This window comes from Rhodnius prolixus, unplaced genomic scaffold, assembly GCF_049639745.1.
Source record: "Rhodnius prolixus isolate KJV_2025 unplaced genomic scaffold, Rpr scaffold_1, whole genome shotgun sequence".
In the NCBI taxonomy this organism is placed as follows: domain Eukaryota; kingdom Metazoa; phylum Arthropoda; class Insecta; order Hemiptera; family Reduviidae; genus Rhodnius; species Rhodnius prolixus.
In genome coordinates, this window is record NW_027411581.1 from 3,049,074 (window position 1) to 3,076,302 (window position 27,229).

A 27,229-nucleotide genomic window follows, 5' to 3' on the forward strand; every position below is an offset into this window, starting at 1 on the left:
CAAAACAAAACCAACGCTAGATAGCTGAAATATCGTGCCCTCGTTAGAAAATGAAAATTAAACAGGAAAATCTAACTAAATTAATGCGATAAAAAGTTAATTCTCTATCTCTAATTCCCAAAACTTACAAAAGACAACAAAAAGACATTATAATTCCAAAAAAAGAAGTGCAAACACGTATAAATCCAGACATTCAGGCCCAGTTAGTACAGTAAAAGGATGATTTTCGACTTTAAAACCGCAAAACTAGAATTGTGGACGGTAGTACAAAAAAGACACCATTAATTGAAGGTGAGCGAGCAAAATGTTATATTTACCAATGAGGTAGACTTTACTTTCAATTTTAAAAGAACAATGAAGTATTGTAATTTAGCGAAAAAAAGTGTTTTTTGCGACAAGGATAACAGCTATTTTGACATGAACGCAGGAAAAATAAGGAAATGTAAGTTAGTTGGGCTTGAAATAGAATGTTTTCCGGTATGGACAAGAGGTATTTAGATCAAATGTAAATGTTAAAAATAGGGTAGGCCTTTTTCTTTATTTTCTTAGGGTGATTTCTGTCTTTAAGTCCGTAACAATACCAGTTTTGGATAGTACAGAGAGGGTCAACCACTTGTGAATTTAGAAGTGCAAATACAAGATGAAAAAGGGGAAATTCGGGATAAGTTATGGAGGTAAAAGGGTGATATTCATCTCTAAATTCTCATTACCTTTCCAGTGTTTTTCAATTCATTACATAAATGTTGGGAGTTCGATGAATATTTGTGAGTTAGACTTATACACTTAGATGGAATTCTTCCTTTTTTTTTCAGCCAATCACATTAAACAGAACTAGAGAGCTTATATAGGTAGGTTTGTTAATAAGAGATGAAGACATGCACAGTAGTCTCTTTTTCTGCTGTTTGTATGTTTTAATACATTTCTAAAAAATTATCTTTGATTTTATCCGTCGTTAGCACACATATTTCTTGTATCCCTGACCGGATTCGGATCTTCATCCAACATCAGAAGCAAATTAATCAGTTTAGTGTAGAGATTTCGCCTTTACAAGAGATTTCACTTGCTGACTTAGTGAGGCAGGTTACATAGGAGATTTGCTATTCAAAATGTTAATGAATCATAAAATACTTGGCAAAAATAATGAAATAATATTAATTAAATGTGATTAGGGTTTAAGGTTCCTGTACGTTTAGGGCTTATACAATGTTTTAGAAGTGTACCGTTGGAGGTGTACTTTTAACTATGTTCCAAAAATATTGAATGTTTTTTAATTTTTATGGAATAAATTCATCAATATTGGACGCTAAGTAATTACAAAGTAATTGATTATTAATTGCCTAATGGAACAAATCTAATTACGGATAGCTTCTTCACTACTGACAAGGAGTGCATAATAGCAACAAACTCTGCGTAGGTAACCATGGAAACGCAGGAAAGCGGGAGTAGTACCTGTTAGTAAAGAGATATCAGCTGGTTGGTGAGCGCGCATGCGTGATTAAGCTGTATCCCCTCCCTTAATAATGCCGCCCGCTTATACTGTTTTAAAAGAGACCAACGGCTAACCGAGAAGGTTTGGACTAGGTTGCCAGTTAGTTGTTCACTGGTCATCGTGGGGAGGTGTGTGTCTCGTTGTTTTGGTTACGTGCATTGTGTCTTTTTTGTTATTTTGTTTTGTTTTTTTTTGCTATTAAGTGTGCTTTATTAATTTATTCATTTTAAATGACAATATAATGAAAGCAACATCTTCAGCTGATGAAGAGTGAATTCTGTTTGTAAGTGATTATTTCATTCGTTCTTATCAGTTGGTCCATATTGTTCACCTGGAGAAGGTTTTGTTTAAGTGAACTTTAAACATCAGCTGATCATGGTGCGCTTTTCCGGTAAGATTGTTTACCCGTGTCGAGTGGAAGGATGGCTCAATATGTTTGGTATGTTCATAAATTCATTAATTTGTTGTGTTTTTCACTGTATATTTTATTTTTTTACAACTTCCTTTTAAACTACGTCAGTGGACGTATCCAAGATCTGATTGTTATACTTTGAGTTTAAATAAGAACAACACATTTAAATTTTCCCTAGTTGGAGCTTAAAATACGAAAAATTGCTGAAAAATTCAAGATTTGATATTTCAATTTGGTTACCATCAAGGGATGTGGCAATATAATTCTGTCCAAAATGGTCTTTTGGAAGCTTCAACTTTTTTGAAAGTTTATTTTATTTTTTCTTTACTTGGTCTTATAAAGTTGGAAAAATTCTTGGGTTCGTATTATCAACTTTTTACCAGAAATATGCATGTTGAAATTTCTAAGTTCAAAAGATGTGTTTCCCCATGTTAGACTAAAAGAACAGAACTAAACAGACTCTATCGCCTACTCAAAAGACTCCTAGACGATAGATCTAAACTCTCTCTGGACAACAAAAGACTGATTTATACTTCTATTTTGAAACCCATCTGGGCGTATGGAATAGAGCTGCAGGGTTCAATTAAACGCACAAATCTTCAATCTCTTCAATCTAAAATACTTAGATCCATGGTAAACGCTCCATTTTATACACACTGACCTTAACATTCCTTTTGTCACACAAGTTGCTAAAAACACGATACAGAAAACTCCACTTCAGCCTGCAATCTCATATAAATCCTTTAGCTCAAAATCTTTCTTCTAGAACTCTTCCTGATAACCCGGACAAGACGTCTTAGAAAGACAGTGGCCTCGTGATCTCCTCTCTAGTGAAGAGAGTTGACTAACAGTCTAATGTTTTGGAGTGTTACCACTGGGGTAACTTCTCCACTTGTTTGCTTCATTTGTTACTCTGTTATCACTGTTACTTATAGCGTTAACGCGCTGATTGGAGCAAAAATAAACGCAAAAAAAAGATCATGTTTATAATAATTTCTAATTTCGTAGTTTTTGAATTTAAGGCGCGTCAATATCTGAGGTTATTGTGCGCACATAGTTTTTTTTTAAAATTCTTTTATGGACAAATTTTCTTCGAAAATGGCTTTCACAATTTCACTTTGAACTTAGTACAATTATTGTGCGTAAGTAGTTCTCGAACATTTATTTTATTTTCATTGGAACATTCGATTTTAGGATACTTCTGAGCAAGTTGTGTGGTTGAGCTTACCTTTAAATTGACTCTTCAGTGCAATGTACAAATAACAACCTATTAATATGATTAAAGATTAAGTGTGTAAGTGAAATTTGGTTAAAATCAGCCAAACTCTTGTGCAACATTTTTTAAAGATCAGGATTTAATAATTTTTTTCCATAAAAAGCTCCTAGCGATTTCATTTAAGCTTTCTGTGGTGATTACCAGCATGTAGACTTATAACTTTTATTGGACACATATTCTCCGCAAAAAAGGCTCCGGTGAATGGGTAGATCTTTTCTTAAAGTACCATTTTTCTGCAATGGACGGTCTTATTTTTTGTCTATTGTTAAAGGAGAGTTATTAAAAATCGTGTTTTAAAGAATATTCCTCAACCTAAAGTACCTATTAATTCAACGGGTTCTGGAAAAGCAGCACCTAGGCTATTCTGATAACCTCACATTGGTTGCTGTAGGCTTCTTTATAAGGTTATAATACATTTCAGTGTAAAGTATGATTTTCCCAAATTATATTGTTGGTAAAGAATTAATATGGATCAAATATTCCGTGTTGAAAGAATATTTATGAGTTAGATCCTTGAGGATTGTAGAAAGAGAACGTTATGGCCGTTGATGCTGACTTTTCACGTAGATCTGAAATGCTGAGAAACATGATTTATTCTCTCCTATACTACATGATACATCTTGCCACAAATCTGATTGATCGTAATATTATGTAGTTCTGCTAGAAAGCGATATTCCTTTAAATGATTCCCTTGATCATATAAACAGGAAGTCAGATAAATGACTGATGACTCCCCTCAAACCCTTTTGTAGTTTTTGACTTTTTCTGAATAACGTAACTATTTTTTTTTAGAATATTGTTCATCGTTTTTAGTGGCTCAGTCATTGATTAAAAAAATATTTACAATTTCAGTCGTAATTTTTTGGCAAGCATAAAAGAGAAATAATTTGTGTAAACTGTGATTTTTTATATATAAATAATTATAATCAGTTTCTGTAAAATTTGTTCCATAGCCCAGAAGATGACCAAAGACCCTTTGTCGAAAACTTGGCAAAAAATATTCAAAAAGTTTGAATGAAATTGGCTGGAGAGGGTGGATTTTTTTGGAATTGGAGCGCTTACTTAATCCAGATAGGTCTTATTATGGGTCTTTTAAATTAATATTTTACTTGATATTAATAGGATCGTCCATCCTACAGTATTAAGAAGACGTTTACAATTGCGCGCACACAATGACTTGGACTCGTGAAGAGCCCTAATTGGCCCTTAAGGCGTTATGCAGTGCTACTGTCTCTCTCTCTCTGGCCAACCATCGTCAGGCTTACAGATGATCGTTAGATGGTCAAATACGGATTAGAAATTTCTTCGCAGGTTAGTGGGGAGAGTGGGCGTTCAGTAGAGTATGTTTGAGCGAAGCTAGTTTGGAATGGAATTTCTGGTAACGGGATTTGGATATGAAGGATTGGTGGGAATGGTTCAGATACGTGAAAGGTGGCTATGGTGGAGTCTGGGTTGTAGGGGTTGAATGCGATATATGTTTGTCCGTTTGTCTGTTCTATGTAGTTGTCTTTGCTTATGCAGTGTAAGTTTGGAGCGTTTCAATAACAGTAGTCTTTTTAAGCATTCTGTAACGATAATTTACTTAAGTTCGTATAAGTCAATTACGAGGATTCCCCATGTTAATCGTCCGTCTTAATTGTTTAATTAAATTTGGAGTTTGGACATCCTCGGAAGTTAGAGGAAGCCGTGAACGGACAGACAAAGACCTCAAAACGTGTTTCCGGTGTAAACTCGAAATCGAAAATTTGATTCTGGCGCAGAACTTCCTGCTACCAGGATATCAGCGTTAGGGGAAAGTAAAATTGGATGGACGTAATGGAGTCGATTTGCTCTTTTGGCCCTCTTACTGCAGTCATTCTTCGATAAAGATCTGGAAATCAGAGAAAAAAATTTTTACTCTCTCCTTTAAGAAGTGATCACAGAGCTCTTTATCAGCTGACAAATATAACGTGGAGCTGGTCACCATGACAACAATGCTCCCCTCGCATTTCTCACAAAGAGAAAGCATCCTTCGGTTGCAGCAACGGCGAGTTGGGGTGTGTGGTACCAAGCTGTTACTGACTGAGTGAGTAATTTTATGTCGTCATCATCGCCCTCTTGTTCTCTTCATTATTATGTATCGTATTGGCTCTCCAACCCCTGACATCGATAAATGCACGTCATCTCTTGTTGTGACGCGCATTCGCCATTACTGTGCTAGGGGCCTCCTGGCGCACATTGATTCCTTTTTTTCTTGGGACCCCCCCGCGTACAAATTGAGCACGCGACCAGTTAAACTTGACACTCAGTTTTTTAGCAATTAATTTTGGAACAAACCAATCGTGAAAACCTTACAAGATCTCTCTTACCGCAACTTAAGTCATCTTTTTAACCTATAAATTTGTACTAAAAATGACATCAAGTATAAACACGTTGACACAATAGTTCTGATGCAGGAAGCGAGAGAACTACGTACCTCAGACTTCTCCTTAAAAAAAACCAATATCCTGTGAGAATTTTAAACCAAACTGGATGGCTCAAACTACAATTAAATATGATCCAGAAATTTTATAAAAGAGAAAGATTTTGAGTAACAACGCGCTCGAAGGTGAATGATCTCTCCTATACAGGAGTTCCTATACGGAAAGTCGTGAGTTTGCTTCAGGATGCACTTTTTGGCACATTTTCCGAGATTCTCGAAACCATACTTACCTTTTTCCATTCTCGAAACCATATTCACCTTTTTCCATTCTCGAAACCAATAAAAGCTCAATTACTATAAATTGAAACGGCTAGGATACTATTTAAGTTACTTCGCTAAGCTCATCATCATTTGCCAGCATCAATTTGGTTTTGGACTGTTAACTGACAGCTTTGATCCGTTTGTGCTTGGTGGTCCTAATGAACAGTATTCTGTTTGAGAAAGGCAATCCTAATCTTTTAATCAGCTCAACACTACCAGCTGATCAATTATTTAGGAAGGTTCTACTTCTGCTACACAATACTCTAATCACAGGGTTTGTGGGTATTAACCAAGGCTTAATAAATTTTCTAAAGATTAGTTGAGGAGATTTACTGTTGATACTTTTGCTCGAATTTAGGGTCAATTTTTTACGTGACGCAATAAATTGAGACGATAACTGAAAACATTTGTGGATTTAAATTAAAACTAATCTAATGATGACGCAGTTTCCGTTATAGGAACTATTTCTCTATGTGTATCCCTGACTGGTTTCGAACTTACATCCATCGTCAGAGGTGAGGAATCAGTTTGGTGTCTTCACAAGTGAAATCGATTTCTCCAAACCAGACTGATTAATCTACCTCTAACGGTGGATGAAGATCTGAAACCGATCAGGGATACAATTAACATACGACGGATATATTCAAAGGATGTTGTTCGTTTTTTTTTTCAAATCGATGTTTCACTAGGTTCTTTTTTTTTGTTAATCGATAAAAATCGATTAGTTGTAAAAGTCGTTTTGTTCGATAAAAATCCAATGATTTTTCAGAAAACTTAGCGTGCTATTTATGTAGTAAACAATTTTCTTTTATTTATATAGTTTGGCATCACTGCTATAGTCGATAAACCGTACGTAAGTTTTGTTGGACTGTCTTGCTAGATAATGCTATCCTCGTATTTCCAGTGATGGGCCACTAGTCGAATTATTTTTACCACGTTTAGACACTCTTTCCAATTGTATGTACGATTCTGCCGGCTACAGTAGAAGAAGAAGAAGAAGATTGGGTACTCCAGGGAATAAGACGGCTCCAATCAAAAGAGGAAGTTTTCCAATCAATAGATTGGCAGCACTGGACGATAGAAGATAGAACTGGGTGGATATCCTCTCCTACAATATTGATATGGTACAATATACCATCTCCTTACACACTCTGCTGCACTTCAATAGTGATTTTATCTGTATACTGGTGCTTTGTCGAGGAGCTACCCCGCTATTCGTCCTCAGTAGTAGCAGCAGCAGCATCCTTCCTTTATCTAGGCCGACCTCCTGCGTCTATCTTGTTATGTAGATTTGACTAGAATAGGCTCTTTTGTAGTTCAATAAAATTAGAAAAGTCACTAACTAGATTGAGAATCTATCAATCTCACCGCTTGAATTTCCATTCAATGGTAACTTCCTGTACAATTTCTTAGCTTCACCTTTACAAATATATAAAACTCATTACAGTAAATTATGCTGAAGAAGTAAAATTAGAAGGAGCCGTTAATAGAATTTTTATGGAAAAAAAATTGTTTGAAGGAAATCGTTTGAGACATTTTCCGGAAAATTCTAAAAATAAAAAGTGAAAAATCCGTACGTCCTTCCGGTTGCGATATTTATATCGTTTACTTTACAGTTTGAATCTAGTTGGTCACCTGTTGGGATCCAATCCATGTATAATCTTTCAGTTCCTGCGATTTCTGGTGAGTTCGCAACAATTTCGACCATAATAATTGCACGAGAAAACAACAACCAGAAAATCAACTCTGTATTTTTACATTTTGTTATTTATTTTTTAATTTTTCAATAAAAAAGGAAGTTAAGACAAAAGAAGTAATTTAAATAAAAATAAAATAGAAAACAATATGCTATGGCCGTGTCCAGTTTCCATGGTAACCTCAGTCAGCTGTTAAGGCAAACAATACTGCCCACATTGTTTTATTTTTTAACTATAATGTTTTTATTCCATCTTATTTTAAAATAAATAAAGTTTAATTTTATATTTGTTTTTTAGTTTATTGTACCATTGTATTCCATGTTGGGTTTTGGATTTCATTATATTCTATTGTTATAGGTATTTTTTTTATTTTCGTGTATTCATTTTTGGTCTTTTAACTAGAAGCAGTATTTATTATTGCACAAGATAGGTTGTGTCTGGATTGTTGTTTGCTGTGGATTATTTAATATTCTGTCACGTAGTTTACCAAAAAATAAACCTGGAAATGAGAAAAGCCAATTTGTTGTTGGTTCAATGACTTTTTTGTGCTAAATGAATGACCGAGGTCAAGAAAGACATTAGCCCTATACTAATGAGCAGTTTGGGTCACGAAATGTTGCCTTTCTGCGTGCCTAGAAAGGTCACGATAAATTAAGGGCTAGTTTTTAGGCTGTTAATAATATAAAATAATTTGAATTTTATAGTAAATCGGTACTTTTTACCATAACTTATATAATTATTTTTATTGAATTCAGGCTACATACTCATTTATAGGAGAATTTGTTTTTGCTCAGTCCTGAGGGAGAAGAGAGGAGGCTCCCTCTGAGGCACCTCTAATGTGCTAAATTTAAATTTCAGAGTTAGTGTAAATTGCTACTTTGAAAATTTGTGTACCAGGAAGTCATGCAAGTATTTCTTACCTTAATTTCTTTATGAGTTATCTTTCGCTGCAGACACATTTTTCATCTATTCATCTATTCTTGTTCCCAGATATATGTTAGAAATTTTATTTGGCCAAATAGACTGGTAAAACTTTGTAGCACTCAAGTTATAGCACTGTTTGTTTGACAGTTCTTTAAATAGAGTATTTTATTTATATTATTATAGAAAAAGACTTTAATGGCTGGCAGAAGTCCAGAATGTAAATAAACAAAAAAAAAAAAAACTGGAATCGAGGAATAGTAATAAAAATAATCCTAGTCATACTGATCGGACTAAATCTCTCCCTAGTGCATTCAAGGATGTCTGGAAAGGACCAATCAGGACAAATTTGCGATATTGCTTTCTCAAGGAAAGCACAAGTTTTATAAGTCTCCTGAGGCGTATAACTACGTGTACTCTCCGTATTTGGCTTAACACACGAAGCCTGTTTTTCGGGAAGTCAATTGCTCTCCTAAAGCCCGCGTTGACTACTTATTTCTAGGCAACGCCCGGTGATTTCTAGGCTCCAAAATCATCTCTGGATTGTCGCCACCTTAACGTCACTTGTCGCTTCTTGTCTTAGGTTTTGCTAGAGAAGTTCTAGGAAGTGAGGGGAGCAGAAGTCGGGGATGTTTTGCCCTCTAGTTCCGTATACTCCCTTCTCTTAAAAGAGTCATGAAGAAGACTCTCTGGCCGCCGCTTGGCACGATGAAGTGCATTGAGTCACAGGACAAATTCCTTTCTCCGTCAATGTTAGCTGGCTCATAAGTGCCTTTTTTCGGAGGGAACTTTACTAAAAGTAGAGTACAGTAATTGCCTATTTTTTCAGGCAGGCTTTACGTCCATCTACCAATTAGGTGTCGTGGACGGAGGCGACTAGCAAACATACTTTACTATAAATTTCTCATATTAACCATTAAAGGTATAGATTGGGAAAATAGCATAGTACCGCAATACATCTTAGCATTGCGGGTCTAGCCTATAACCACTCGGCTTCCGTGGCGCCTCGGAGGGCACTACATGAACTTAGAGTACGGATTTTGCCTCCTTCAGGTCGTGTTGAATTATTCATTTTAATAAATTCGTCCTGGATCAATGCCGACAAAAAAAGCCCATCGAATACCATTCATTGTTAGCCTTCTAATAATATTGGGTTAAAATTTTGTTATATGAGCGAATGACGGCTGGAAAACCCAACGATATATGGGAGGGGGACTACTACAGGCGGCCACTGGAGCAGATCGGGTTTAATGAAACGAGAGAAGAACGGGCCATTACTCGTTACCATGGTTACTAAATTGGATTCTGTTCACCGCGGCCACCTTTATATATTAGTGGAGCTTGATCGGCTCCCACATTTCCCTTCCTACTCTTGTGATTACTATTCTTCTCTGTTTTGCCAATAGAGCGCTAAAAGGGCCTTGTTGCCTGCCAGTGCTTTACTGGAATAAAGTACTTAGGCACGTTCCACAGGAAATGATAAGATTTCAAATAACTGAGATAAGCAGGAGGGAGTGTTAAGGAAGTAGGCGCGAACAATCACACTTAAGGCGGGGAAAAAATGCTATCCAATATTATGTTTCAATTCTTATCCCCAGTAATCTGATCAGTGTTTAGCAATTTAGTAAAATTAGGCATTTTTACTTGTTCGGCATATTTTTTCAGGCGGGATTTACGTCCAACTACCAAATGAGGTAACGTGGACGGAGACGACTAGCAAACATTACTATAAATTTCTCATATTAACCATTAAAGGTATAGACTGGGAATATAGCCTAGTACCACAATACATCTTAGCTTTGCGGGTCTAGCCTCTAACCGCTCGGCTACCGTGGCGACTAGCAAACATACTTTACTGCGAATTTCTCTTAATAACCATTAAAGGTGTAGACTGGGAATATAGCCTAGTACCGCAATACATCTTAGCTTTGCGGGTCTAGCCTCTAACCGCTCGGCTACCGTGGCGACTAGCAAACATACTTTACTGCGAATTTCTCTTAATAACCATTAAAGGTGTAGACTGGGAATATAGCCTAGTACCGCAATACATCTTAGCTTTGCGGGTCTAGCCTCTAACCACTCGACTATCGTGGCGACTAGCAAACTTACTTTACTTTAAATTTCTTTTATTAACCATTAAATAAAATCCAAGGCCTAGACCCCGAACCCAGTACCACACAATACATATTAACTTCAAATTTTTACTTGTTTACTTGTACCTGTCATTGAGTTTTCACCATCAATATCCGTTTTTGAGGTCCCCTCCATACGTGGGAAAAGTGGATTTTTAAAACATGATCTGTCTGTCTGTCTATAAAGTGTTTGCTGAAGCATAATTAAAAAAAAATGAACAATCACAAAAATCTGAAATTTTATAGTTTAAGGTACCAGGAATTAGTTTTTCATTTTTAGAATTTGTTTTTTTTTGGAAAACTCTTTCTAAATTTTCTTTAAACATAGTCTGTCACACTTATTACGTTAAGTAAAATTTTTTTTTAAAGAAAATGCTTTTCTTTAAAGTTCTCTTTTCAGCATGACGTTCGGAATTATCCTAGTATTTTTTTTTTTTATAATGATTTAAGGCGCGTCAACATCTAAGGTTATTGGCATCCGGAGCTTTTTTCAGTGCACTGCCGGCCTCCGGACAGTGTTCGCTCGTTACAGACTACACTGTCCATCACCGGAAGCTACTCCTAGCTAATCCCTTCCCTATATCCTAGTATTAAATAGATAAACTAAATTTCAAATTTGAATAAAGTCAGCCTACCGGAAGTGAGACCTCAGTGAATTGATTTAAAAGTTTTTTTAAAAATTATTTAACTATTTTTAACTATTCCAGTTAAGGAGTATTGAATGTACTGCTGAAATTCCGAACATGAAGTAAATGGCCTTAAACCGGAAGTACATCTTAGTTCTCTTGTAACGGATTTATCTTTAAACATCGCATACATTTATTTAAGATTTTCCTTGACAAAATGTTGTAAGTTATTAACTTGAGTATAGCAGTAAGAGGAAATCAAAAGTATTTAAAAGTCACCTTACGAATACAGAAAAATAAGAAATGCTAGTCCAGGAAATTAGGTCATAGCGTGACTCTAACATATCTTTTTAGTTGGTAGGACTGCAAAAGTTCATTACAGTTTTATCTATGATGTCGCATGAGCTCCCTAGAAAAAAGAGAAGGGAAAAAAATAGTGGAGAGTGCATCTCATCGCATTCTCTTCAAATTATCTGAACTCCTATGTGTGGAGGGGGGGGGGAGGGAAACAACTAAGGAAACTAAACTACTCTCTGTGTGGATATATTGAGTTTCGAAGCTTCCTGTTATCCTGTTTTATTGTTGAAATTCTGCTCATCCTTTTTGATCAAATTTCGTGTCCTATCAAGAATGTAAAAAAAAAAAAAGTCCAGATATTAAGAAAATCGTTTAACCGGATATGGCTCTTTATTCAATATTCTCTCCCCCCCCAAACCTCTAAAATAATAAGGGCCTGTTTTTGACTAAATTTATGAAGGAAGTTAAGATTTATTGCGGTGCTAGGCTATATTCCCAGTCTATACCTTTAATGGTTAATATGAGAAATTTATAGTAAAGTATGTTTGCTAGTCGCCACTATAGTCGAGCAGTTAGAGGCTAGACCCGCAAAGCTAAGATGTATTGCGGTACTAGGCTATATTCCCAGTCTATACCTTTAATGATTAATATGAGAAATTTATAGTAAAGTATGTTTGCTAGTCGCCACTATAGTCGAGCAGTTAGAGGCTAGACCCGCAAAGCTAAGATGTATTGCGGTACTAGGCTATATTCCCCAGTCTATACCTTTAATGGTTAATATGAGAAATTTATAGTAAAGTATGTTTGCTAGTCGCCACAGCCCACGACACCTAATTTGGCAGTTGGAGGTAAAGTCTGCATGAAAAAATAGGCTTTACTTTACTTTTACTGTTTGGGTTTAGAGATTTCGTCTTCATTACGCGATCGTAATGAAATACCTTGCCCGTAAATAATTTCGTCATATGATGAAGTCAATTGAGAAAAAGTAACTCGGGATTTTTATCAATATATTGTCTCATGTAGGACCCAAAACTAGTCCTTAATTTGAAAAGATGGAAGAAGGAATTAGCGCACTTAATCCCTAAATGGGGATCAGATTTCCAAATTTTCGGCCATCATGAATACAACTTTGAAACAGTTTTCTTTTCAAGAAAATCTTGACAATGAATAATTTGTTTCAGCAACATGCTAGTTCCGGTAAAGGGATCTCCACCGCTAGGTTACAGTTAGGAACCTCAGGGAAGATCATTCTTGATATAATCCTTTTAGTTTTTTTCAGTAATTATTAATTTTTAAGATATTTATCTTTATATTGTATATGCAGAAAATTTTTCGAAATCCAATTCATTGGCAATCGAGGATCCCCAAGAAAATGGTCATTTCCTGTGAAGACGCTAAATAGAGAAATGTGACATAACCGCAGTGCTGTAAAACCGTTATTATGATTCCAATATTGTTTTACCCTTTTATGTTGGCTCGGAATTTCATCACTTAGAAAAAAGAAAAAATTTAAACCTGTTACAGATTAAAAGTATGTTTTCAAAATTATGTGGTCCAAGCTGTAATTATATAGTCGTGTTTATTTCTGAATTAATATTGTAAGAAAAATTAGCCTCAAGTTATTGGACAATTGCTTAAATAGAGAAGGAGGACGATAAGCGTGAGTGGCCTCCGCCGAAGGCTAGAGCGAGACGGAGTTCAGAACCTGTTTTGTATGATCAGAGAAAGTGACGTCACCTTACACATTAATGCTCTGCGACCTCGTACTTACGCTCCCCCTCCACCCCCATTACACTAGCGAAAGTAAAAGAGAAAATGCTTACCTGTTCATAATTAGTGTTGCATCTATTACTGAATAGATAAATTCATAAATATATTTTAAATAGTTTTGGGTGTATGAATATATAATTAATATGTGGGTGTATGAATTTCAGTACGTGAAATTGCAAGTTTTCCTCCGGAAGCTTATCATTTATCATTATTAATGCTGTCAAAACCCCCCCGTTTATAGGGCTTGAATACTTTTGTGGAATAGGCGCCACGATAGCCGAGCGGTTAGAGGCTGAGACCCGCAAAGCTAAGATGTATTACGGTACTAGGCTGTATACCCAGCCTATACCTTTAATGGTTAATATGAGAAATTTATAGTAATGTATGTTTGCTAGGCGCCACGATAGCCGAGCGGCTAGAGGCTAGACCCGCAAAGCTAAGATGTATTGCGGTACTAGGCTATATTCCCAGTCTATACCTTTAATGGTTAATATGAGAAATTTATAGTAATGTATGTTTGCTAGGCGCCACGATAGCCGAGCGGTTAGAGGCTAGACCCGCAAAGCTAAGATGTATTGCGGTACTAGGCTATATTCCCAGTCTACACCTTTAATGGTTAATATGAGAAATTTATAGTAATGTATGTTTGCTAGGCGCCACGATAGCCGAGCGGTTAGATGCTATACCCGCAAAGCTAAGATGTATTGTGGTACTAGGCTATATTCCCAGTCTATACCTTTAATGGTTAATATGAGAAATTTATAGTAATGTATGTTTGCTAGGCGCCACGATAGCCGAGCGGTTAGAGGCTAGACCCGCAAAGCTAAGATGTATTGCGGTACTAGGCTATATTCCCAGTATATACCTTTAATGGTTAATATGAGAAATTTATAGTAATGTATGTTTGCTAGGCGCCACGATAGCCGAGCGGTTAGAGGCTAGACCCGCAAAGCTAAGATGTATTGCGGTACTAGGCTGTATTCCCAGCCTATACCTTTAATGGTTAATATGAGAAATTTACAGTAAAGTATGTTTGCTAGTCACCACGAATAGCCGAGCGGTTAGAGGCTAGACCCGCAAAGCTAAGATGTATTGCGGTACTAGGCTATATTCCCCGTCTACACCTTTAATGGTTAATGTGAGAAATTTATAGTAAAGTAGGTTTGCTAGTCGCCTTCGTCCATGACACCTAATTTGGTAGTTGGAAGTAAAGCCCGCCTGAAAAAATAGGCGATTACTTTACTTTTTTCTTTTGTGGAATTGGGCGGGTGATTTCCTTCGCGATAGGGCTTGCAGTAAATGGAGTAGTCATTCTGATCAGAGACAGAGGCGAAGATCTTTTACAAGAAATTATTAACAGATCTTGGGCATACCTTGTTTCTAATTAAGGATAAATTGCACCAATTGGGTGGGTAGGTTTCCTAACGAGTCTTTGTGACTCGAGAGAGAGTACTCGAAGAAGTTTGGTCTGGTACGTGATGCGAGTTTGCTGATTCCAGATGAAACTCTAGTACATCTCCCTAAGTGTCTGTGATGTTGTTATTTGAAACGAAGAGATGCTGACCCTTGGATGATTTTCAAGTGCTGCTGAAAGGAGGACATTCCCTTTTTTTTCTTACTAGGTGCCCAGGATCTTACTGTAGTATAAGAAAGGAGCAGCCTCATATTCCTCCAAGCCAAGAGGTTTTTTTGTACCATTCCTTAGATAATCTAGTAGGTAAATCCTCTACTTCTTACTAGGTGCCCAGGATATTCCTCACTAGTTTTTGTGGTGACACAATATCCTCTGGCGGAAAAATGCTTAACACACTAACACCTACACACATACATAGCCCGATTTGGGGAAATAACTTTTCCGACTCAGGGCACTGTAAAAAAAGCTTCTTTTCCGAGAAAACTGGAAAAGAAGAAGAAATCTACTCGGCTGAAATACCAAGCTCTTCCAGGTAAGCACAAATACTTTCCCTCAACTTGAAAAAAAAACTTCAAAAAAAAGTGTAAATTTTATCGTATTCAAAGAAAAAATAATGTATTGTAGTTTTACTTGAGCGTGTGAAACAAGAATCTAGAATTTCTAACGAAAAGGGAGAGAAAAAAAATAATGAAAATAAGTGACCTGAGAACTTTTAAAAGAAAGTTTTAGATAAAATAACTTTAAAGCGGTTTTTATTTTTATTTAGTAATCTTACGTTGGTCACATTGATTTTATATTTATTTACAGCTGATTGCTTTCGATAAAGATGGCCAGGGAAATTTCGTATTTCATTAGAGAATAGTGATGGTGAAAAAAAAAATGGCGTATTTATTTAGTTTCAGACTTTCAGAACCAGGGTAATTCATTTACTAAGTACTAGTTTGAGGCCCCCCTCTAACTTTCTGGACCTGCCACTTATATGTTATCTTGTCAATACCCCATTTCCAGGTTTTTTTTTTGGGGGGGGGGAGGGCAAAAATGTTGAATTTGCAATGTATTCCAAACTAGCATCCATTGTATACGGGACGACGACGACAAAAAAAAAAAAAAATTTGATGGCCAAACGTGCTCGGTCGTACGTATGTTCGTACATACGTACGTTTGCTGGTGTGTGCCTACATATTTCAGACAGGTATTGTTCTCATGATAAAAAAAAAAAATGTCATCATAATGGCAGTTGCTTCTTTATAAATACGTTCCCCTCCACTGTCCGTCCACGATCCCGGGACGTTGTAGGTGTCCCGCGTAGAGAGATATTGGTGCCACGAGGTCGATCTAATTTCCTCATCAACTATGCGCCACCAGTTTGCCTCCTATCTGACGTCACTCTCATTCAAAATCATTGTCAATTTTTTTTTTTCCGTCCTTTATATTCAGAATAAATATATGTCCATCTAACTATTCATTTTTTTTATTTCTTTATTATTTTTTTTATCTGATTGAGACGTTTAATTAGTATTCGTCTACCAGCCAGAATTTAATTAAGAAATTAAGTTTTGAAAGTAATATTAAAGTAAAAGAAATATGTAGGTTTTTTTCAGAAAATTGTCTGTCAATTTGTATGTACCCAACATATCTCTAAAAACCACAAAATAGCTAAGCCAAAAACTGAAGCCTTGAACATGTACATAAAGTAAAGTAATTGCCTATATTTTCAGGCGGGCTTTAAGTCCATTTACCAAATTAGGTGTCGTGGACGGAGGCGACTAGCAAACATACTTTACTGTAAATTACTCATATTAACCATTAAAGGTATAGACTGGGAATATAGCCTAGTACCGCAATACATCTTAGCTTTGCGAGTCTAGCCTCTAACCGCTCGGCTACCGTGGCGACTAGCAAACATACTTTACAGTAAATTTCTCATATTAACCATTAAAGGTATAGGCTGGGAATATAGCCTAGTACCGCAATACGTCTTAGCTTTGCGGGTCTAGCCTCTAACCTCTCGGCTATCGTGGCGACTGGTACATGTAGAAAAATAAGCAATTTTTCTAGGAAAATTCATTTTCCGGTATTCAGAGAAAGAATTGGGGGATAAATTTTCTCTAAAGTGCCGTTTCGGTGAGTAGAGTAGTTTTACAATCTTACGCAGTTTCAGTGTAAGGATTACATTTAAAATTGGGAATTGGAAGATGTATTTGCCAGTATTGTAGTAAGTGAAGTCGTGAGATTTTTTTCCATCAGATTTAAATTTATTTATTTCATTTTTTAAATTAAAAAAAATAAGTCGTTTGTTGCCTTTATAAATCGAAATATATAAATGGAAATTACATTACTTTTAATTATTTATAAAAATGTTCACGCAATACTGTTTAGGTAATTTTACAATTTAGGCGCCACGATAGCCGAGCGGTTAGAGGCTAGACCCGCAAAGCTAAGATGTATTGCGGTACTAGGCTATATTCCCAGTCTATACCTTTAATGGTTAATATGAGAAATTTTCAGTAAAGTATGTTTGCTAGTCGCCACGATAGCCGAGCGGTTAGAGGCTAGACCCACAAAGCTAAGATGTATTGCGGTACTAGGCTATATTCCCAGTCTATACCTTTAATGGTTAATATGAGAAATTTATAGTGAAGTATGTTAGGCGGTTAGAGGCTAGACCCGCAATGCTAAGATGTATTGCGGTACTAGGCTATATTCCGAGTCTATACCTTTAATGGTTAATATGAGAAATTTATAGTGAAGTATGTTAGGCGGTTAGAGGCTAGACCCGCAATGCTAAGATGTATTGCGGTACTAGGCTATATTCCGAGTCTATACCTTTAATGGTTAATATGAGAAATTTATAGTAAAGTATGTTTGCTAGTCGCCTCCGTCCACGACACCTAATTGGTAGTTGGACGTAAATCCAGCCTGAAAAAATAGGCGTTACTTTACTTTTTTTTTGTTACAATTTTTTATTTTATTATTGTTTTTATATGTATATAAATAAGATTTTCGAAAACAAAAGGCGTAATATTTGGTTCGTCATAAAAGCCACACCCGTCTCTGGCAGTTTTGTTCAGAGTTGCTTATTGTTTTCGGCGAGGTTCTGCTCCCACACTTGGTGTGTGTCATCTTTTAGATTTCGTTTTATTGCCATAGACATCCACCATACATAAATAGGATTATTTAAATAAAATTATTTCTATTATTTCCTATTTTCTAGGTTCTTTCTATGTTTACAAGAGTTTTCCCGTTTATTTAGCGTAGGGAATTTGAGGATCGATGTTAAATTATTATTATTATTATTATTATTATTATTATTATTATTATTACTACCCTTTAATGGCTCCTCTGTTTTTAAGTTAAGCATGAACAATCTTATCATTTTTGCCTTAATTTTATATTTTCGCTAAGCCATAAGCTTAGAGTAATCATTAAAGTTAACTAAAAGTAAGAAAAGGAAAAAAGGTTGAATGTTAACCCAACATTCCCCCCCCTCTAGTTACGTAAGCAATGAAAACTTATAATAGAAGTTGAGTTTTTTTTTTTGTAATAACTTATCTCCCATGTTTTTTGTACGAACATTTATTGCAACCATTATTTGAATTTCATGGCCACCTAATGGTTAATTTATCTACAGTTTTTCATTTTCTTTGTTTTCAATAAATTGCTACTCTACTACTATATTATCAACTTGTTACAATTTTCTCCTAAGAAAAGTGAAATTACTATTGGGCATAAGTGGTTATCATACTTCAAAATATAACTCTTTCGTAATTGAATACTAGTGGCCATTTTTATCGCCTAATGACCCTGGAAATGGTATTTATAAAGTTTTACCTCAACTAGTAAAAATGCAGTTGATTGTTAGTGTAATATTCTAATTTGAATGTAGTGAAGTTTACGGGGTTCTAAATCTACAACAGGTAGAAATAGTTTGCTAAATAGTAAAAGTAAAGTAATTGCCTGTTTTTTCAGGCGGGCATTATGTCCATCTACCAATTAGGTGTCGTGGACGGAGGCGACTAGCAAACATACATTACTGCAAAATTTCTCATATTAACCATTAAAGGTATAGACTGGGGGAATATAGCCTAGTACCGCAATACACCTTAGCTTTGCGGGTCTAGCCTCTAACCGCTCGGCTACCGTGGCGTCTAGCAAACATACTTTACTATAAATTTCTCATATTAACCATTAAAGGTATAGACTGGGGGAATATAGCCTAGTACCGCAATACACCTTAGCTTTGCGGGTCTAGCCTCTAACCGCTCGGCTACCGTGGCGTCTAGCAAACATACTTTACTATAAATTTCTCATATTAACCATTAAAGGTATAGACCGGGGAATATAGCCTAGTACCGCAATATATCTTAGCTTTGCGGGTCTCTCCTCTAACCGCTCGGCTATCGTGGCGCCCAGCTTACCAAATTGGTAGCAATAAAAAGCGCTCCCCACTCCCCTTCATTTGGAGAATATTTAGAAGGGCAAGTACCGTTTCTTGTGTGTTTCCCTATTTACCTGCAATACCAGGATGGATATTTCTCTACCTTTGCGGAGTTATTATTGTGAGTAGGTTTCTCAGAGTATTTGGTTGGATCTTGAAGCCATAAAAGATATTATGGCAGAGGGTCTTCCTTCCTTTTCTTTTCTTTTTTAGGGCGTACAGATCCATTGCAGAGGTTCTCATAAACACAACTTTATGGTCTCTATAGTCTTGTAACTTGAACAGCAGAAGGAATGGTGTGATGCTAGGATTGGAATATTAAGCAGAGATTTCACATACATTGGAAATCTTACCGTCTTGCCTAAATCTTGGAAATTTGAACCAATAAAACCATCCAGTTTGAACACCCGCACGAATCACTTTAGAGAATTACTCTTAGGTGAATTATTTTAGAAGAAAATGATCAGTGTAAGTAAGTCGGTGTGTGCATAATGTGTCTAGGAGCCACTTTCCACACTTTGAGCAGTCTTGTGAGGTATTTCCGGTATAGAAATTTCTTCTGACCCGATTTCAGCTACACAATTATCAGCTCCAGAATGATATCCAAGAAATCAGCTTAATTGGATAAGTTGTATTCCGGTTTCATACTTTAATCCACCATCAGAGGTAGATTAATCAGTTTGGCGTAGAGTTCGACTTCACTCATATTTCCGTCTCACACTGCTGATCAGCTGATTCTGCATATTCAGTGCTATGAGTGTTACTTATAAAAATGCTTGTCTCAAATACAAAGAAAGAAAGCTTGGAAAGCCTAATCACTGATATTTCCGGGGAAAACTGAATCTGAACGATCACAGTACTTCCTGCGGTGCAGTAAGAGGAAGTTAAAAATACGCCTGTCATGACGGCTAAAAATAAAATAGATTGAAGAAGAATGTTGACAGTATCTGAAGCCCATTAGCGTTCGGAGGTTTTTTCTGCTCTGCACTGCCGGCCTCTAGAAAGTGTTTTCTCGTTCTAGTTAGTTGAATAAGAAAAAGGTAAGTGATTACATTTTGGTGTAAAATATTTGCAAGGATTAATTGTCTGTTTAAAAACCAATTAACGTAATGGATAACCAAATTAACCTTCATGTTTTTGGCCAAAAAAAAGAAGGTAAATTATGCGAGTTAATTACCAAATGTTTTACCCATATTTAGTTAATCACCTTAAAATGGGTAAATAAGACGTTTTATACCCTTCTTCCTCCAGAATAACAGAGAAATTGTTAATTTACAGCGGTGCCGACTTAATAACGTTAAAAACAGAAACTCTAGCGTTGGGCTTTTAGTGGATTAGTTTGCTTCAACCCCATATTTGCTTGGTTTTGGCTCGCTTGTTTAGCTAGAAAATGGAAATGGGTACATCAAAGTTGATGATGATTCTCTGACCTATCCTTTAGCACAGTTAGTTAAACAACCCGCTGGAATTGCGTTCTGTTTTTTTAAGCTTATCTAAGAAGCTGATTTATTTTTAACCTTGTACTTGCATAAATATTTCTAATTGTACTGTGCGCTACCGGTCAGCGCCTCCGTCTAATTCGAAAGTATACTGTCAAGTTAAAAGAAATCCAAACAAAGTTCATCACTTTCTCTTTACACATTTTTACGTGTAAACATTTTAATTAAACTTGCAATTTATTCTAAAAAGCTGGGCGCCACGGAACGGTTATAGGCTAGACCCGCAAAGCTAAGATGTATTGCGGTACTAGGCTATATTCCCCGGTCTATACCTTTAATGGTTAATATGAGAAATTTATAGTAAAGTATGTTTGCTAGTCGCCACGGAAGCCGAGTGGTTAGAAGCTAGACCCGCACAGCTAAGATGTATTGCGCTACTAGGCTATATTCCTCAGTCTATACCTTTAATGGTTAATATGAGAAATTTACAGTAAAGTATGTTTGCTAGTCACCACGTTAGCCGAGCGGTTATAGGCTAGACCCGCACAGCTAAGATGTATTGCGCTACTAGGCTATATTTCCAGTCTATACCTTTAATGGTTTATATGAGAAATTTACAGTAAAGTATGTTTGCTAGTCACCACGTTAGCCGAGCGGTTATAGGCTAGACCCGCACAGTTAAGATGTATTGCGCTACTAGGCTATATTCCCAGTCTATACCTTTAATGGTTAATATGAGAAATTTATAGTAAAGTATGTTTGCTAGTCGCCACGGAAGCCGAGTGGTTAGAAGCTAGACCCGCACAGCTAAGATGTATTGCGCTACTAGGCTATATTCCTCAGTCTATACCTTTAATGGTTAATATGAGAAATTTACAGTAAAGTATGTTTGCTAGTCACCACGTTAGCCGAGCGGTTATAGGCTAGACCCGCACAGCTAAGATGTATTGCGCTACTAGGCTATATTTCCAGTCTATACCTTTAATGGTTTATATGAGAAATTTACAGTAAAGTATGTTTGCTAGTCACCACGTTAGCCGAGCGGTTATAGGCTAGACCCGCACAGTTAAGATGTATTGCGCTACTAGGCTATATTCCCAGTCTATACCTTTAATGGTTAATATGAGAAATTTATAGTAAAGTATGTTTGCTAGTCGCCACGGTAGCCGAGTGGTTAGAAGCTAGACCCGCACAGCTAAGATGTATTGCGCTACTAGGCTATATTCCCAGTCTATACCTTTAATGGTTAATATGAGAAATTTACAGTAAAGTATGTTTGCTAGTCACCACGTTAGCCGAGCGGTTATAGGCTAGACCCGCACAGCTAAGATGTATTGCGCTACTAGGCTATATTCCCAGTCTATACCTTTAATGGTTAATATGAGAAATTTATAGTAAAGTATGTTTGCTAGCCGCCACGGTAGCCGAGCGGTTAGAGGTTAGACCCGCAAAAGCTAAGATGTATTGCGGTACTAGGCTATATTCCCAGTCTATACCTTTAATGGTTAATATGAGAAATTTATAGTAAAGTATGTTTGCTAGCCGCCACGGTAGCCGAGCGGTTAGAGGTTAGACCCGCACAGTTAAGATGTATTGCGCTACTAGGCTATATTCCCAGTCTATACCTTTAATGGTTAATATGAGAAATTTATAGTAAAGTTATGTTTGCCAGTCGCCTCCGTCCATGACACCTAATTGTGTAGTTGGACTTAATATTTGTTAAAGCACTAATAAATTACGTAAAACTACAATAACTGCTATTATTTCGTTTATTATATTCAGACAATTAAAGATCTCCACGACTATTAATTTCTCACAATTAATAATTAAAAAAAATAAACTCATTGATGAACATTTCCATGAATGAACGACCTAATTGTTGTGTTGAATAATCAATATTTTGAACGTGTATTATATTTTTACGTAAGACAGTGTGCAGTACTTATTTTTTGCACATTATTTTTTTATGGCATCTCTTTTAAACATGTGGAACGATTATTATTATACAATAACTACATGCCCTCTAGATCACACATATTGTAGAAGAAAATAAACTAACTGGAAATTAGCACAATCTAATTCTGAAACAAAACAGCTGATTGGCCAACAGCTGTTCGTTGTATCGGATGAGCGATTGAAGTAACATTTACTTTGTTGTAGGATTCTCATTTGACAATAACATGCAGTTGGCTCTCGACTGTTATTGTTTCTAGACTAGATAATGATCTAAAGAAAATGATAAATCTTTACTATTGAACAAAACTCCGGGTGCGCTAGATTGAGTTAGTAAAGACATTACGTCACTCTTAGTTTACTTTGTCTGAAATTAAAGGTAAGCTGTGGAATTTTTGAAAGCGAGTTATGTGGGTTGGTAGTGGTTATTTTAGGGTAATACTTCTATGTTGTGGGACTTGCCCAGTTCTTCAGGATAGACCTGGGACCTATCCCAGACTGACAACACTAGATTTCTGAGCAGTACCATCCTTTATTTTTTTGGTGGGCCTTGGCATCAGAGTTTATTAACGTCTGGAGCTATATTCAATGTACTGAACAGTGTTCTCTCGTTACAGACGGTAAGATGCTCCTAGGAAGAGAAAAATCTAAGGGCCAGCAGCTGTTAAAGTCCAACCCGGGATCTTCACGTTGGTGTCCACAATAAGCTAACCACTAAGCTAATCCCATTCCTTGGGGGAATTTATGGTGCCTTGTATTATCATGTTCACAGTGTAGTAGTGCCTAGCCCAGACCAGCCTCACTAGGCTTACCGAAATATCCAACCTCAGTTCAGCCAAAACCTCCTGTACCCCCACTTCCACCTTTCCTCATGGAACCCCACGTCAGAGTGTCACTTGACACCGTTGGTAGTCTCCGCTTTCTAGCCTCCCTGTCTCAAAATAAAGACTTCAGAACCAGAACTTTTGTTTTCTCTTGTTTACAGTTAGGGGGCAGTTCAGTGAACTTCCGGAATTGAGTTTGTGGAAAAATTCTTCAACCGGAAGTCCCCCCTTACTCAATGGATTGCCCACTTTATTGGAGAAAAGCTCTTAGACTTTCCTGTCAACTTCCTTTTCTACATTCAACACACTTAGATTATATCTTTTACTTCTTTTTTTACCATTTTCCTAGAAAAATGGATGGGGCTGAGTTGTGCTAGTGGTAAGAAGCTCTTTAAAACGTCATATTTCAGTATAATGGACGGCTTTACAAACTGTTGTAACGTTGGTAAGAATTAAATAAGGCACACAAATATTCAGAGTTAGGAGTCAATTTGTGAGTTAGAACATCAGAAATATTAGTAAGAGAGGAAGTCCTGTGAGTGGTCACAGCTGATTTTTTTTTGCCTCAATATTATTCTCATAATAACATAGCTGATATCAACAACAATAACAATGGCTGAGTTGAAACTATCTACAGCTAATGGAGACTTCATGGCCATGTCAGGTCCTGACTGTTTATAGTAGGGGAATTATTCCAAGCTCCTGGGATTAGCATAATCGCCTCCCTCCTGTCCTCTCACAAAGCAAAAGAACGGCTGTCACATAAAAAATACGGAGGGGTTGGAAGGTTATTTCTATATTGGCAACATTTATGATTTGATCAAATCGAATCATGATGATTTATAATCGATTCAAAGGTTGTATTCCATTTGATTGAATTACGTAAAACTATGGTATTTCTCATGTCCGGCGAGCTGAACAGTAGTTATATTTGATTATAAGTAGCTGTAGTAGTCCTTGATAGTTTGTTTATTTATGCAAAATATATAGCAAACGTTTAACGTTAGCCTTTAACGTTAACTGATTGATCAGCTGCATGTTTTTTCTTGTTAAAGTCATGGATATGTATCAACTTCGTTTTTTACCCACACTCTGCTTTTATCTGTGAGTTTATGTACAAGCCTAGTAGAAGTGTGTGTTTGTGTGTGTGACCACCTGTAGTAAATTTGGAAAAGTTGGAAAAACTATGAGGAAAACAAAAAAAAAAGTTATCGAAATATTTAACTTTCATACGTCATGATCCATGGATTGTGCCTCCCAATGAGATGCAATGTACGTCGTCCCATCTTCTGTTATTTAAGATGGATTGTTTAGAAATTTCCAAGTTTGGCAAGAGAGTCGTTGTCTTAGGGCTTTAATGTACGTAATAGTTGATGTTACTTTAAACGGGATAAGTCTACAAAAAAACTGTTAGAGATTGGACTGTTTTGCAAAGTGAGTTTAGATCAAGTAAATATATTTTACACAATTTCGGAGTTTCAATTTCACGAGTTGCAGCAAGTTAAGTCGTGTGAGTGTCCAGACCAGTTTTATTTTTTTTAGTGATCAAAGATTTTAAGAAAGATTTTTTTTTTAAAGAAAATTTTAAGTTCTAGTATTTCTTTCAAACAGACGGAGAAAGTAAAAAAAATATCTGCATAGAATCTTTCTTCCATTATCCCTAATTAGTTGTGATTAGTCATTAGCAGTAATTACGTAAGAATTTCTTAAAAAAAAAAAAAACAACTGCAAACGTAACTTTCAAACAGTTTACAATAAAGTTGATGAAATGAATTGTTTAAATAAATTTAAAAGATAAAAGACTTTTGTATTGTGACACCATTTTGAATTACAAAGGCTGTGGCATGGTAGTACGCACATGCGCCACCGAACAGCTGGTACACTCACTGAGCTATTTTATGTCCTAAATTCTTATGAAGAACGCCACGCCACGTATGTCTAGTTTTTTTTTGGCATTTTGCCAAATAACGCCTTGTAAATGATACATATTTATTCTATATTTACTAAATTTTTTATTTAATTCTACTTAATTTTCATTTCATAAGCTAGCTTATTATTATTTTTTTTAATGTAGGGATTTTTATCTTAGAAAATATTTCTATAAAAATTTATTTTAACTTTGATCTAAATGTATAGTGGAAATTAGAAAAGGGAAATTTCGTTCTTGTGTAACTTCTATTTCTGTCTCAAATACAAACAAACATCTAAAACGGAAAGGTTTTCTCACTAAGACGGATGTTTACACTCGGAATAATAGCTTTACTCACAACAAAATCTGCTATGAGCGAACTCTCACCACTCAAGATTCCAACTCATTGATATTTCTCAAACTCGCAAACTTCTTGAGTCATAGAATTATTCCGCTAAAATTTTAACAACCATAAATTCCATTCCATTGAAAATTTTAACCTAACAAGGAAGATATTAACCCAAATATTTCCCGAGAACTGTTTTCTGGAAGAATGACGAAATGTTGGGTAATATGGTGGATAAAACGTTTATGGTAGCCTCTAGCCACTTCTTCAGGGGGTCTTGACTACGTCTATGCAAGTATCCCTGTCTAACAATACCTATACTGGCACCTCTTACAATTGTTCAATGAACACATGGTCTATAGAGGTAGTTGATGTGTTGCTTGGGTATAGCGAACCCACAGGTTCGAACCCACTCTCACTGAAATATACACACTCCAATCTTTACGGACACTTTCATTCTGTGAACGAACACTGAACGTTGAGGAAGGCCTCCATAGTTCTTTTAGGTCGCTGTGGATTTCGCTTTGCACCCGATTTCTTAAATTAATCTTTTTCTTCCACTAGCAGGACCAGCAACAAGCAAGTAGTCAGATATCCATTGATGGCTAAAGAGAAATCATCCTTGTTGGTGACTCTCTATATTACTTCAGTGATCACTGGTGACTCTTAGACTTGCCGTGAACAATGTCAGCTTGATTGTCGTAGGAGAGTATGAACGGATAAAGAGGAAAGTTGATGGATAATTGGTTGACGGGCGAGGAAAGGATGAAATTTGCGATAGGATCTGGAGATTAGAATGAATTGTCTTCTTGGATACATACAAAGAAACTGTTACACAAAGGATTATTTTTGGTTGAACGGATTGTGGAGCCGGTGGATTTTAGAATGCTTGGTCGAACCTCATAATTCGAGTCCGTAAATCCAAATTGGTTTTTGGAGTAGATTGTGGAGATGTGCTTTTTGTTGTCAAGAGTTAGTTTTGAGCGTTTATCCGGTAATCGCTCAAATAGGTAGTCAAATTTTCCACTTTTTTTTTCGATTCAGTCTGTATATGTGGGTTCCAGATCAAGCAATGTTCGTTTATGTCTTAGAAACTTCTACGGTAGTAAGGCCTGAATCAGAACTGGAAGACATTAGGTAAGCCTCTGGGTAAAGGTTGTGTTTGAACTTTTGTGAACGTTGATCTTAATTTATGAAGTTACTGAGCTATTGAATTGTCTAGGACAGAGTCTAAGGCGCCACGAAAGCCGAGCGGTTAGAGGCTAGACCCGCAATGCTAAGATGTATTGCGGTACTAGGCTATATTCCCAGTCAACACCTTTAATGGTTAATATGAGAAATTTATAGTAAAGTATGTTTGCTAGTCGAGCGGTTAGAGGCTAAACCCGCAAAGCTAAGATGTATTGCGGTACTAGGCTATATTCCCAGTCTATACCTTTAATGGTTAATATGAGAAATTTTGTAGTAAAGTATGTTTGCTAGTCGCCTCTGTCTGCGACACCTAAAGCCTGCCTGAAATAATAAAGAAATAATTACTTTATGGCAGAATCATTTGCAATAAAAA

At 36.3% G+C, this 27,229-nt stretch overlaps 1 protein-coding gene across 1 annotated transcript in view; it reads left to right on the plus strand.

Moving 5' to 3' along the window:
- The first annotated feature begins 1,577 nt into the window (after nt 1-1,577).
- The window catches only part of raskol (Ras GTPase-activating protein raskol), a 477,784-nt gene continuing 452,132 nt past the window's right edge, over nt 1,578-27,229 (plus strand). Inside the window, exon 1 of the mRNA XM_074114203.1 lies at nt 1,578-1,928. Coding sequence (XP_073970304.1) covers nt 1,865-1,928 — 64 coding nt within the window. The 5' untranslated portion in view covers nt 1,578-1,864. The remainder of the gene's footprint in view (nt 1,929-27,229) is intronic.